The sequence below is a fragment of the Anguilla anguilla genome, chromosome 14 (assembly GCF_013347855.1).
Source record: "Anguilla anguilla isolate fAngAng1 chromosome 14, fAngAng1.pri, whole genome shotgun sequence".
In the NCBI taxonomy this organism is placed as follows: Eukaryota; Metazoa; Chordata; class Actinopteri; order Anguilliformes; family Anguillidae; genus Anguilla; species Anguilla anguilla.
This window is the reverse complement of record NC_049214.1, coordinates 21,994,947-22,009,526: the sequence shown is the minus strand read 5'-3', so window position 1 is coordinate 22,009,526 and position 14,580 is coordinate 21,994,947. Positions and strand designations below refer to the sequence as shown.

Here is a 14,580-nt window from a genome sequence, read left to right as displayed (position 1 = left end):
TGAGCAGATCCCTTCTTTCTCCACACTTTGGCCTTTCCATCACTATGGTAGAGGTTAATCTTGGTCTCGTCAGTCCATAAAACTTTGTTCCAGAACTTTTGTGGCTCATCTCTGTACTTCTTTGCAAATTGTAATCTAGCCTTCCGATTCTTACTACTGATGAGTGGTTTGCATCTTGTGGTATAGCCTCTATATTGCTGCTCTCTAAGTCTTCTTCGAACGGTTGATTGAGATACCTTCACCCCTGTCCTGTGGAGATTGTTTGTGATGTCACTGACAGATGTTTTCGGGTTTTTCTTCACAGCTCTCACATTGTTTCTGTCATCAACTGCTGTTGTTTTCCTTGGTCAACCTGTTCGATGTCTGTTGCTCAGTACGCCAGCGGTTTCTTTCTTTTTCAGGACATTCCAAGTTGTTGTACAAACTATCCCCAATGCTTGTGCAATGGCTCTGGTCGATTTCCCCTCTTTTTTAAGTTTCAAAATGGCTTGCTTTTCTCCCAAAGACAGCTCTCTGGTCTTTATGTTAGTTTATCTTTTATAACACAAATGCAGTCTTCACAGGCAAAACCCAAGGCTAAAACCAAGAGTAGACATTCAGAACTATTTATTGTTTAACCAATCAATCTAGCAGGACACATCTGGGCAACAAGAAACACCTGTCAGTCACATGTTCCAATAATTTTGCTCACCTAAAAATTGGGTTGTCTGATACAAAAGGTGACATGTTTAAGTTTTTTAATAAATCTAGATAAAAATACCAGGAAATAAAAGCTGAAAATTCGGATCTGTCATCTCATGTACATCTTTTGACCTCATTTGTCTTCAGTGTATAGCAAAAACAAAGGAATTGACCTAGCTGCTCCAATACTTTTGGAGGGGACTGTATATATATACACACACACACACACACACACACACACACATATATATATATATATATATATATAATCTACTATATATATATATATATATAATCTAATATTCTTAGATACTATAGATATAATAGATACTACACCGTTGAAATAATCGAATTACTTTAATATTTTACATACACTTGTGCACATACACACACACAAACACACACACACACGATGATTGGGCTAAATTGTTAATATAAGTACTTACTGACCTACAGGATGCGCTGTATTTTTCGAGTATCAGTGGGAAACACATATAATATCTTATTTGGCCAGAGGCATGAAATCTGTGTGTGACTAGAGTGAGGAGAAAGCCATGTGAGATTAAAAAAAGGCTAAGACAGAAGTCTGAAACCCTTAAGGTTCTCTCAAAGCTTTGTTCTTTCCCCCATTTTGCCAAGAAATCAGAGGGTCTTTACTTCAAGCCACAAGTGAACTGTGTGTGCTTCTGGGGCCTCTATATGTACTGTACAGTATGGTTTGAAGTGGATTTAAAAGGAAAATAAGGCTCTTTTTCTTCATTTATTTATTTATTTATTTATTTATTTATTTATTTATTTATTTATTTATTATTATTATTATTATTATTAGTATTAGTATTATTCATTAGTAGTATTCGCAGTTGTTGTAATAGTCATAGCAGTATTTGTGTTTGACTGCAGACTGCAGTAATAGCATTAAACCTTTTTTTGTTAAGTTCTTAATTCTGCCTAAATTGTATTATTAAGACTGTTTACAAAAACAAAACAACATGATGAGTTGAAATAAAGGCAAAAATCGGTCTGTGAAATAAGTGAGTTGTCCTGAGGCGGTGAGATTAGCTGCAGTACAGAGGCAGAACGGATAAGCCAGTCCCATGCCCCCTGGTGAATTTGGTCATTCCGGGTCTTATTGTGCTTTTCTCGATAGGCAGTGCAGCCACAGGCGTTTATTGCTAACAGTACGGCTCCCCCGACTCTGTTGTCATGTGGCTAATTACTCGAAGTTCCACTCTGCTCACATCTTGATCTGCACTCCATCGGGGCCTGCACCGCGCGGGTCCGAGCAAACGTCTAGAGGCTGATAAGGTTGTGCGGGGGAGGTTAAAGAATGCCCGTCAAATGGCTACCACATGCACAGAGTCATGTTGGGGCGCCGCGGCTGTCCCCTTTCGCCTCCCCTCAGAACCTGTACCCCGTAAGTGGCGCGTTATCAGGCTGCAGTTCCTCGCCAAAGCAATCCCAGGGATGACTGGAGGCGGGGGGAAAAAAGGCTGCCTTATTTCACATTATATCCCCTCTGTGGTCCTGGATTGGAGCTCCAGCGTTAAGTAAATCGAATCCTGTTGAAAGACACTCATCCTCTCCGGTGCCACGTGAGCCATCGTGCTCTGCATCGAAACAGCCTGTTGAAAGGCCGTGCCAACAGACACAGTGTGAAATGTCTACCGGGCTCCGCCTGTGCTTTTTTTCCTTCTTCTATCAACAGCACAGAAGTGCGAACAAAAAACAGTTGGCCTTTTCTAGCCGTGTTTACTACAGCTAGCAGTCTGCCAGTTTAGCTGAGAAAACAGATAGCACTTGTTGTTTTTCCCTAAAGATTAGTTGTTGCTTGACAGTTATGACAGCATTTTTTTTGTTTCTCTTTTGCCTTGGGATGCATCACACCACATTTCACACTGAGAATGGCACAGGTCAAATGGTGGTATGCCAGACTTTCAATTGGGAAATGGTCTGAAAGAAACCAAATCTAATCTGTTTGACCAGTGAACCTTCCTCTGGGAATAATCTGCGTCAACGGAGTCTTCAGTTTATGTGAAAAGAATCCAGCATTTTAAGAATAGATATTTGTGAGTCAGTCCACTTGTGAGTGAAAGGCTTTATATATATATTTAGGCTGGTAGATAAGTGCTTCTGTAGCTGTGTTTTTTTAAAAACTGGTGAAGCACTCCTTGGAGTGCACTCAGTGGTAGGCCCAAACATTTTATGCCCAAACATTTTCCTTCACAACATACAAAAATAAGTCTTTGCCCGTTCCGTGAAGCTTCACAGTATATTTTCCACTAGGTCTTCTCTGTTGGTTGCTACTCTCTTAATCCAGGATGCTGCCATTTTATTCACTAGGAAACTGGTACAAGTGGAGTGGAACAAAAGACCACAATAAACAAATCAATATTCTTTTCAAGGGAACATGGAAAACGGAACCCAACTGAGCCTTTTGGAATGAAATAAGAATGTTTCTAGTTTTATCAGTTGCCTCTAATGCTACTCAATGCGTGGTTTTTCCAATCTGTTTTTTGTTAACCATCCACTCTGTCTGAAGCATCATAAAAAACCAATTCAGTTCAATTGCTGGGCTCATTATTCAGACAATATTTGACTGGGTAGTTTTTTTTTTGTTTGTTTTTTTGTTTGTTTCTTTGTTTCTTTGTTTTTTGCTACAAAAGCCTAATTGCTGATTGTCTAGTTTCATGTCTCTTAAATAGTATTAGTAAAGATGCTAATACTATGTAAAATGTTTGCTTTCTGCTGTTGTGACAACCAACTTGTGTCTTCCATGTATTTACTAATAATTTTTTCTCTTCTTCATAGGTTTGATTTTAGTTTTGTCTGGTAGTTAATGGACACCTGTAGAGCCTCTCCTAGCACCCTCAATATGTGTAATGGGCTTCTCTTTCTGCCTTCTCTCTGCCACTTTCTGTCTTCTCCGTTACTTCCTGCCATCTGTTTTCCCTCTCCAACCCTCACCTGCTCCTTCACTGCATGGTGACTCATTCTTGCATTTTTTTTAATGTCCTCTGTGTGGTGCATGCTTCTCTATTTATGTGTGTGTGTGTGTGTGTGTGTGTGTTTGTGTGTCTGACTCCAGACCCTTTAGACCCATCGGACGATGATTTGTTCCATCTGTTTGATAAATTCCCTACTCCCATGCCAGATACCTCCACCCCCATGATCCCCCCAGTAGGTGTACAGGCCGTGGCCCTGAGCCCCGACTCAGTGCGGGTCAGCTGGGCCGACAACTCCGTGTCCAAAAACCAGAAGACTGCCGAGGTGCGCTTCTACTCTGTCAAGTGGAAGACCAGCTACTCCACCAGTGGAAAGTACAAGGTACTTAAGAGGTGTTTTAGAGTGTCTAATGAATTAAGTGAGGCACACCGCAGTTGCACTCTTGTGCCTTATTTTAATGGCTTCAGGAAGTATTCAGCTGTATTAATGTGATAACATAAAATTTGCCCTAGTTAAGGGGGTATCTACCAAGCCATATAGTACTGTAATGTGGAGCTATGTGACTGGGCTTCCATCTTAAGGGACCCCAATTGATGGGTGAAGGGGAGGATGGTGGGAGATGGTGCCCTCTAGGATTGTGGCCCCACAAGTTGTGGGCTCAGGACAAATTTAGTTTGCTAGGGTCTTGCCCATCAGAGAACAAGAGAATGCAGCATGGTTCAATATACCCATATATTTATACTGAAAGGACAACACTTCATATGTTTAGAAATGCACATGTCTGTTTATTCTAACCTCTCAATATCCATGATACTAACATCAGCAAACATAAATAATTGTGTTCTGGAATGTATATAAAAAAATTTTTTTCATGTGACTGTCTAAAACAGAAGTGTCAGTAGATGAAAATTGAACTGGAATCAAGTACAATAAACAAGAAGGGGTGTTTATTGATGCTAATTAAATGGTTTTGACTTGAACATCCAAGCATCAACCATTTTGTTTGCATTAGTTTTTTTACTTATATATTTTCACATAGAATAAATGTTTATTTATTGTAGCAAGTAAAAAGTAATATATTTAAAACTTTTATAATGCTGAGGAAGTGTTAACTGTGGGAGATCTGGAGGAGATCCATTTTTAAAAAGCATGTGAGTGCGGGGCCCAAAAAACATGGGTTAGTGCAGGACTGGGAAAAAAAATTCTGGTGAACATGAGCGGAAAAACACTGAAATACCGTATGTGCGTGTGGGGAAAAATAGCCCTGTGCAGAGAGCTGCACCGGTCAAGAATTGAGATTCTGGGTGTGCCTTGCTCATACCTCACAAGTCTATTTCAGTGTTTCAAAAAAACTAACCTTTGGGCTTTGGACATGCATGTGGAAACAAAGATTTAATGAATGCATTTAGAAATGTGCGTTGGTGATCTTTATTATCCTGTTTCATCAGAGTACCCCTTTTTCCCCACTGTGCTTGTCTAATCCCAGCTGCCTCTAAAGCCTGTGCTTTGATTCTGTCCCCGGTTCTCTGTGCTCTCCTGCAGTCAGCAGACACCACCGCCCTCAGTCACACTGTGACCGGACTCAAGCCCAACACCATGTACGAGTTTGCTGTGATGGTGACCAAGGGACGCAAGTCCAGCACGTGGAGTATGACGGCGCACGCCACCACCTACGAAGCAGGTAGAGCTCTTTCGGTTCGCTACCGCCGCTAACTGCTTGCCAACTGTCATTGGAGCACGAGGACACAGGCGTTAACCTCAGTTCTTATCTGTGAAGCCTTGTTCTACACGCATGAAATGTACTGTGGGAAATCTGTTCCCTCCTGTGCTTCTGTTTATGTGAACATGATCCCGGGCATATTGGTATCCTTTAATCAATGTGTACGACAGGTAGCGCCGCCGCGATTTTAGCTGTGCGGTTTTGTAATTAAGATACAGTGCTAATGATGGGAACGGACCAGGATCCTTTCCAAGGAAATAATCGCCTGTGTATTCGCTGTTCATTATATCGAATGTGCTCATGCTAGTTAAATAAACACTGACCTTTTGTCCTTTGCTCGTAATTTATCACAATTACATTGCATAGCCGGCCAGTTGTTTATGTGTTGTTCTCTGTGCTCTAATGTATGTTTCTGTTGGACGTGAAACACGAGAAAATGCAATTGTGTGTTTCATTTCAGACAAAAAAAAAAAACCCTAATTCAATTTAGAATTTCCCTGTAACTCTCTCAGGTTTTTTTTCCAAGATTAAATATAAATGCACAATACCACAACCTTTCCATTGTAATTGATAGCATAGGCATATTTAACTATTACTTCACAGAATTGCGCATTTTAAACATCTGCATGTTTATACATTTAGTGAACAGGGCTCAGATTACATGGTGGGAAACTTGCTTTGAAAAGCTTTGCAGTTAATTGCCCCTCTGAGCCTGAGGCTTGATTAAGACCAGCTGTAATTTGAGGCGTAATTGAGCCCTTAAACAAGCTGTGCATGATGCCAGATAGAGGACCACACTAGTGGTGTACTTTTTCATCTGAGTCCACTTTTGCCATGTCACCCTGTCTGCCAGCTCCCAGCTCCGCCCCCAAGGACCTGACGGTAATCAGCCGGGAGGGGAAGCCCAGAGCTGTCCTCATCAGCTGGCAGCCACCCATGGAGGCCAACGGCCGAATCACAGGTGAACCGGCGACTGCCAGCCTCCTTAATCTGACCCTCCTCTCTGCCCCCTTAATGTACCCCATCCTGCCTCTCTCTCCCCCGGCTGTACTCTGCTCTGATCCTGAGATGTGCTGCCCTTTTTTCAACCCCCCACCCCCTCCCCTCCCCTCCTCCTTCCTCATTCCATGATGGAAGTCCTTGTTGTAAATCACTGTGGCAAGAACCATCCTGACCCTTGAAATCATGTGGTGGGCTTCTAATGACTCCCGGTGGACCTGCTGATTTAGGGATTTGGTTTTCTCTTCAACGTTCATCCTTGTGGGAACAATGTTCACTCTCCCATGGCCTCCCATGGCCATTTGTAATGATGGCAGTAAAACAGTATTGAAATTCATCTTTCAAAAGAAGGAGTATGGTAAATAACAGGTGTGGGCTGAGGGAATATCCTTGACGAGGGTTCAAAATCATGTCACAAATTTTCAGATATTTTAAATAATTATTTTACTCAATATTGACTGCTATAAAAATATTAATTTTGTAACAGCACAATGTGTTTTTACAAAAAAAAAAAAAAAAAAAAAAAATATATATATATATATATATATATATATAGTGTGGTTCTTTCCACACAAGAAAATTGTTAGAATTTATTAAACATTATTATTTGGGAAACCTTCATTCTATAAATCATGTGCATTTTAATTAAAGTGTTTTAATAATAAAAATAATTTCATTTTGAATTATTGGTAACTTGCTGCCATCATTGACTTAGAGCCTGTGTCATTGTCTCATTATCTGTGTTGAAATTCCTCCACCCTGCTGGGTTGCTGTGGCAGACACGGGTTTAGTCCCCCTGGTATTACTACTCAAATATAAAAAGAAAAAAGCCTGCTTAAAGAACATTATGTGAGTCAAGAGGACAGACTATTGCTGCCTGGATAAATGCCTGGAGAGAATAGACCTTTAAATATATTTTTTAGATGTTTTAGAAATAAAATAAAAGTGAAAATGCAATAGCTTATAGACATGTTACATTACCTCTTATCTGTATCTACTGCTCTCTTGATGTTGTTGATATATGCTGCAAATGTAAAAGTAGTTGTCAAATATATAAAAAGTTTGAGGATGGAATATCCATTATTTTTCCTGGCTATTGCCGTAATATAGTACATCAAAACATTTTTTTCCAGAACAGGACATGTGCCTAGGGCCACTATGATATGGAAGTCTGTGTTTAAAACCGAGACCTTGACTCAATGATGGCCGATGATTTCACAGTTCTTATATCAAAAAGAAAGAGTGTTCTTTCAATTGTCCTGGCTAAATTCCAAACCCAGGTTTCTAACATTCTCATTTTTCTGGCCAAATTCCAACCTCAGCTTTCTAAAAATTCTGTTACTGGCTAAATTCTATCCTGACACCCACCAATCAAGTGAAGTTCATTTACTTCATAAATCCTTGTAGCAACCAAAGCAGCTTCTGTTAACCCACCTCAATATCCGTCAGAGGAAGAAAAAATAATCTGTCTAAATAATAAATAGGTGGTACAGTAATTGTGTTTAATGTGTTTGCCCAATCTTTTAGGATACATTCTGTTCTACACACTGGATAAGAATATGCCCATTGATGACTGGGTAATGGAGTCCATCAGTGGTGATCGCCTCACTCACCAAGTCATGGACCTCAACCTGGATACAGTCTACTATTTTCGTATCCAGGCCAAGAACTCCAAGGGGGTGGGCCCCCTCTCTGACCCCATTCTCTTCAGGACCTCCAAAGGTTGGATGAGTACTATCTCCACTTCAACCTCCATGGTCACCATTGCTGAGAGGCTAAATTTTGGGGAATAGATTACTCAACAAACTTTCCCCTTATAATTTTTTTTCTGTCAGTCAGTAAACAATAAATATAACCATTCATGTTTTTTTAGTCCCATACATACTAGATAATTCCACATTATTATAGGTCGGTTTCCACAAAAAAATTTTTTTAAAACTGTATAATGGCCATTTTCTTTATCCAACACAAATAACTATGGTAGCTATCATTCAGAGCAAGGGAGAGTGTGGGTCCAAATGATCCTTGTGCTTGATTGGTTTTCTGCAGTTTTCTCATTTTGCAATTAAGATCACTGTTCCCTTTATTCTGCTGGGTGCAACATTGGAGCTCAGATCTAATAAAATTTCTAAAAACCCGTTAGACCAAGACATTTAAGTAACTTCCAAAGTAATTTAGGGAACATTACGCTGCTTGCAGTTGATATGGTTAAATTAATTGACTGTTATTACTTTATTTGCTGTGCCTCTACAACTGGAAAATTCATTATGAAACTGATGTATAGAAAGAGTACTGATGTGTTTGACTTAAAATTAATGTTTATGCTTATCTGCAGCTAACAGTAATTAATAATGGCTTAAAATGTTTCTAGCTCTAAAAGTGCCTTGAACTCAGCCTGCATATCCTGTAGTGCCGATCCTCTGGGGAAAACTGTGCTTTTTTACCGATGCATGTTCATCTCTATCCTCTTTAACTGGACAGCACCTCATTTCTGAGTGTGCAAACACTTTAAGTCTTGCTTGCAGAACCCTAGTGACTGTTCTTTCAGCCTGAGGGGTCCATCATGATTGTAGTAACACTTTGCTTGTTCTTTTCCTTCTCATCTCTTACAGGTGACCATCCAGACAAAATGGCCAACGACCAAGGTAGTTTGATATGGCCCTTTCAGTATTTCACACCATATACTGTATTAGGCCTGTTTCTACTGGAACCGTAATTGTAAAGATGAACTAGCATCTACACCAGATCACTCCCTACAACTGCTAATCAACAAGTGTGCACTACATACGACTTCAGACAGTACACAGCAGTGATTGGTTAGGCATGTTTTATCATTGGAGATGTGTTCTAATCTAAAATTCATTTTAGTTCATATTTATATTTATAGTCCCAGTGGAAATACATTTATTTTTCATTTGAAGTTGATAATTGTACGGTTCAACAGTTAGCAGTGCGGTTATGCTTCTAGACGGAAAAGGGGCTCGCGAACGGAACAAGAGCTGTGCACCAGCGTGCTCCGTATGCCTGCTCATCAACTGTTGACTCAGTTGGATGGTCCCCTCTGTGATAATTCATCTTCATAATTAAGCATAACTGCACTGTGGTGGACCATCAGAGGAGACATGTAAACAGATTGTGAGTCTGCCAACCTGCAACACTGCAGACTGAGAGCAATAGTCGGTCAAAAAAGCTCTCCAGGGAAAAAGTCAATTCAATTATACTTTTTATACAGGCTCATCATACGGAGACATTCCTCTTGGATTATTTTTCTTTTGCTCTTTCATTCAGACTAATTTCTCATCAAAATTAAAACACATATTTGGAAATTCTGGCACCTTACTTATGCATGTCTTATCTGTTTTATGCATTAGTTTTTGCTAGGGTGCATTTGATTTTTCTATCTCATTTTCCAGCCCTTTGGAAAATCTGAATTGCAGATGGGTTTGTAAATCAGCCCTTTGAGCGTTAAATTGTCTGAGGGAAAAGGGGAGGAAATCCCATCTGGTTTTTTTTTCTTTTTCTTTTTTTAAGATAATGGAGGGTATTGGATTTCAGTGTGACCTGCAGTCATTTTCCTGTCTTGTCTCGTCACTGCCAACCTAATGAGAATTAGTATATATTAATTAAGATGTAAGTGCATGGAGGAAGAAGGGGCTGTTTAGATTTGAATTGATGTGCTGCCTCCTGCAAACAAAATAAACAAACCCCCCCCCCCCCCCCCCCCGCCCCAAGCACAACCTAATAATGTGTTCTGAGTTCTTGGTCCCACTGTAACGTGGATGTTTTGGAGCACTTGACTTGTGTGGAATGAGTGTGAATTGCAGGTGGAACAGTGCACTATACCATAAGTACATGTTAGTTTGAGGTCTTACCCTTAGTTGCTCCAGGAGCAAAAATGTACATGCATAAACCTGTTCTAGAATGTCAGTTGCATTCCCCCAAGATTGATTAAGTAAAAGATACTGCAGTTTAATAATGCAGCCAGTGGAGGATGGGCATGGGCTTCCCCCCTCTAGCAGGGATTCTCGAAAGATTTCATCCCACTGGCAAATTAGTCCATTCCATGTGTCAATTAATTTATTTTCCATGCATGGAATATACTATATATATATATATATATATATATATATAGTAAACATAAAGAGGGGTATTAAATATGGGAGCAGGTAAGGGCTACAGACTAAATGAGTTCTGTGAGCAGATTGGGAGCCCCTACAGACTGGGGTCCTTGTAACAGATAAATCAACTAAAACAGGGTGACGGGAGGCAGTCATAAAAACAGAGGCCCAGGATTGATGTGGTCCGGATGTTTAGGACCCGCCCCCCCCCACCCCCATCCCCCCCCCCCCCCCCAGCCTATTTTCCGGGTGGTCAAAGCAAGTTGCAGGGCAAATGCATGCAGAATTACACTCTCCATACCTCCGTCCTCCTTAATCTGTCTGTCGACAGCTTTGGGGACCTTGTATGTCATGTTCTGTGTCTGTTGCGTCAGTGAACCCAGAAGTGGGGGACAAAAGAAAGGAGGAAACGCAGAAGAGAGGCCCTGTTTGTGAAGAAAGAGGGCAGTCGGATGTTGATTGATAGGCTAGCGCCATAGACCCTTTTCTACCTGGGGCAAATCAAAATGTGTTCTCCGTTTCTGTGGGCCCCCCTAATGTGGCCCATTTGTCATTTTTTTTCCCCATCCACTGTACCTGTATTAACTTTCTAACTGAGGACTGGAGAATTCCTGCTGCCCCAGCACTACAACCAGCAGCATGCTTGCTCCTTGGAGATCATCACTGCTCCATACTTTAGGAATGTGTATTATAAGAATACATATTTTCTTATAATAAATGAAGGTAGATCAGGGTCTGATGACCCAGTCAAGAGAAATGTGTGTACTTTTTCTCTTTTGGTTTTGGTAGAGTAAGAAACATGACGTTATTATAACGTGTGTCAAAATAATAAGTATTTCTAGAAACCTAAATATATATTTTTATATATTATTTTATATCTATTTTTCCCTTGAAAAAAAAAATTACATATATATATCTATATATATATATATATATATATATATATATATATATATATATATATATTTATATATATATATATACTTTGTACTATTTATTTGTCTCTCAGTTCTTTCTCATGTTTTCACATTTGCCAGAAAATAAAAGCATCTGGTAATTAGGTTGGCACTGATGTACCTTTTCTGGAGTTGCTGTATGAAAACAATGCACACTGCTCTTAGAGCGTATGAAATATCGCATCAGTGCTGCTTGACAACAAAGACTGTGTTCTCTTCTTTAGAATACTCCCCTAAGAGTAGCTCTTCCAGTCAATTTGGTCTCTTAGCGCAACCTGGGAGAGGTATAACAAGGGCACGGGGATCTGACTTATTTCGGTTCTGAATACATATTTGGGGGCTCTTTTTACCAGGAAATAATTGGCTATTGAGCGATTGGATGGGAAAGGGCTTTTCGAAACTTGCCTGTCGGAGTGCTTGGCGTGAAGCAGCCAGTGACTGTTTACCCGAGAGAGGCGTGGTGCAGCTTTTGTGATGGGTGTGAAGTGTTCAAGATATTGAATAGCAGACTCGTGTACAAATGGGGGCAATTGTCAGTGAATCTTGCTTCACTTAGGGTTTTACACAAGCTTGTTTGTGCACAAAACAAATATACACAGACAGTACATCTGCATCCATATGGTAGTAAGGCTTTTGAGACTAGAGAAAACTGTGTGATTTATTTTGTTGATCAACCCTGCTACTAAAGATTTGAATAAAAAAGCTAATTTATATGAAATGATTGATGAACCAGTGAAATAATTTGTCTACACCCAGTATTAATTAGTTTTAAATCTTTCAGGTGTCTATAAATTTACTTCCATCTGGCATAGAACTGATTAATTGATTCCTATTTAATTTAATGAAATTTTGCATTCTTTAATTCAGAATTTAAGTTCTTAAAAGTGAAATGCTGAAAAAAGGTTAGGATGTCTTGTATTTCGATGCACTGTGCATTCAAATATTTCATTTCATAGAAATGTTCAGTGCTTTTCTTTATATAAAATGCAGACATTTCATAAAAAATGCCAAGTTTTAATGTCCCTTCTAAAGCACCAGAGCATCTCCAAAATATTTAATCTCAGTGTTAGTTAAAATACCCTTTTCTAAAATTTGTAAATAGCAGCTGATGTCAAGGTGTCAAGCCTCCTTCACTGATACCTGCTCTCTGCTCTGCAGGTCGCCATGGAGACGGAGGCTACTGGCCATCTGACAATAACCTGATTGATAGGAGCAGCCTGAACGGTAAGAAGGGAATGGAGAGGGTAAAAAAAGGGCCGGCTCGGAATGCCTCGGGGGGTAATTGCTTCCCCGCCTCTGCCGCCTGGGCACCTCTGTGCTCCCGATCCGCTTGTCCCAAACCCCTCAGCAGTGGGGAGAAATAAAAAGGGCTCCTTGACTCCACACAGAACCCTGCCATTGTCCAGGCCTTAAGGCAGCCTCATTGTCTCGCTCTGCAGTTTCCAGAGGGCAAGAAAGGTAGCGGGATTCAGTATCCACGTGATACGGTGTCAACAGTGCTGTAGAATTTTCTGGAATGTGTCCTCATTTTGTAGTATTTCTCTTTCTCTATGCTGCTCATTTTTTAAGTGTTAAATCAACTGCAATAGATAAATTCATCTGGGCCAGGGAATTAGTAATGCATTGCATTCCAAAAAATCTCTACTTTTCTTCTCTTGCTACTATTCCAGTTACTCAGCTTATTTTTATCTAGTATATTTGTAAAATATATTTTTATGGTAGAGAAAAATAAAGTCCACACTCACTTTTGCTGAAAAAGGGCAGAGTAGGTGAAAAAGCAGGTTCATCCATCATAAACTGTTATTTAGCCCCATTTACTGGACTCCAAGGCCCTCACTTCAAACTGCAGTGGTTGTCAGATTTAATTAACCAATATCAGTCTGGTGACTGACAGGCTGTCCCCTCAATTCAGTCAAACACACTTCTTACAGTCCAATGACATTCAATCAAACCATACTTAGGTTTTTATTTTATTCAATCAATCAGAAAATGTGTGGCCATTTGATGAGGTCATGCCTTGACTGTTTTAATTAGTGGGGTCTCAAAAGGCCTGTGGGATTTTTTTTACCTCTCCTGCACATTGTTTCTGGTCTAATCTATGTATCTCGATTTTTTTTAACCTAATGTGTAAAATAAATCAAATTTAAGTGTTTATATATCATGAAAGCAAAGCAGATCATGCAAGTCAATGAGCCAATTGCTTTTTTTTCCTATTTTTTCAGACCATCGTATTTTTATACCCTTACTTGCTCAGTAGAGAGCCATTGGGTTGTGTTACGTTCCCTGCATTGATATGCTCCCATGCTAAGGAGAGTGAAATTGCAAACAAACTTAGGACAAAACGGCAGATACCTTTCCTTTTGTCAGACCAATCAGTCGCAATCCTGAGTATTAATCTACTAAGATTTGTTCTCTTTGATTGAAATTGCATATGCCCTTAAACAGTCCAAGGGCTTTTGATTTAATCCGCCATCTGAGTGACTCGAGTGCCTTCAAAGTAAATGTGCTCGGTCTTCCTAGACAGGCAAGGCACCTGAAACCATTCATCTAATTCAACAATTATGTGTTCTCCTGAAGTTGTCATCAGTAGAAATAGCAACTGGCCTCTCTTGCCAGTGGTTAATTGCAAAGGTTGAAGATCAGAGGAACATGTACCAGCAATTAAGTTTTAAAGGCAGGGTGAAACACTGCACTGTAGCTGCTGCTGGTTCGGAATATTTTGTTTGAATTCACAGCGAGAAGCAGTTCCTTCCTCATCAACTTAATCCGCCTCTCCTTCGTTTCCCAGTCTGACCACGCTGTGCCACCTAGTCTGTTGGGAAATCCTGCCTTAATTAGTGGGGACCCAATTTACAGCGGCTGTGTAAGATATGAACAGGAGAGACAGGGGTGAAGAGACAGAGGATAGAGAGAGGAGAGAGAGAGAGAGAGAGAGAGAGAGAAACTGTGGGATTTAAACAGGGCATTGAGAAGAAGGTTCCATGCTAGTTTTTCGGTTGATATGCAGCAGATGCATAAATTCTCCTGTTTGCAGCCCTGAAGTGGCTTGGGAGCACCGGCATTGTGTGGCCCTGCATTGACAGCGCAGTTGACAGCCCGTACCAGGGCCTGCTGGGATATGTGGGGTTGAGGCATCGGTGATTACACAGATGCTCTGCCCGCT

The 14,580-nt window shown here is 40.3% G+C and overlaps 1 protein-coding gene across 3 annotated transcripts in view; it reads left to right on the top strand.

Moving 5' to 3' along the window:
• dcc (DCC netrin 1 receptor) overlaps positions 1-14,580 on the top strand; it is a 235,949-nt gene that overhangs the window by 190,251 nt on the left and 31,118 nt on the right. For 2 of the 3 annotated variants that reach the window (XM_035391859.1, XM_035391857.1), the window contains exons 17-22: positions 3,767-4,005; positions 5,167-5,305; positions 6,198-6,305; positions 7,871-8,065; positions 8,956-8,988; positions 12,576-12,641. In XM_035391859.1, coding sequence (XP_035247750.1) covers positions 3,767-4,005; positions 5,167-5,305; positions 6,198-6,305; positions 7,871-8,065; positions 8,956-8,988; positions 12,576-12,641 — 780 coding nt within the window. The remainder of the gene's footprint in view (positions 1-3,766; positions 4,006-5,166; positions 5,306-6,197; positions 6,306-7,870; positions 8,066-8,955; positions 8,989-12,575; positions 12,642-14,580) is intronic. The other variant, XM_035391858.1, reaches the window with a different exon arrangement.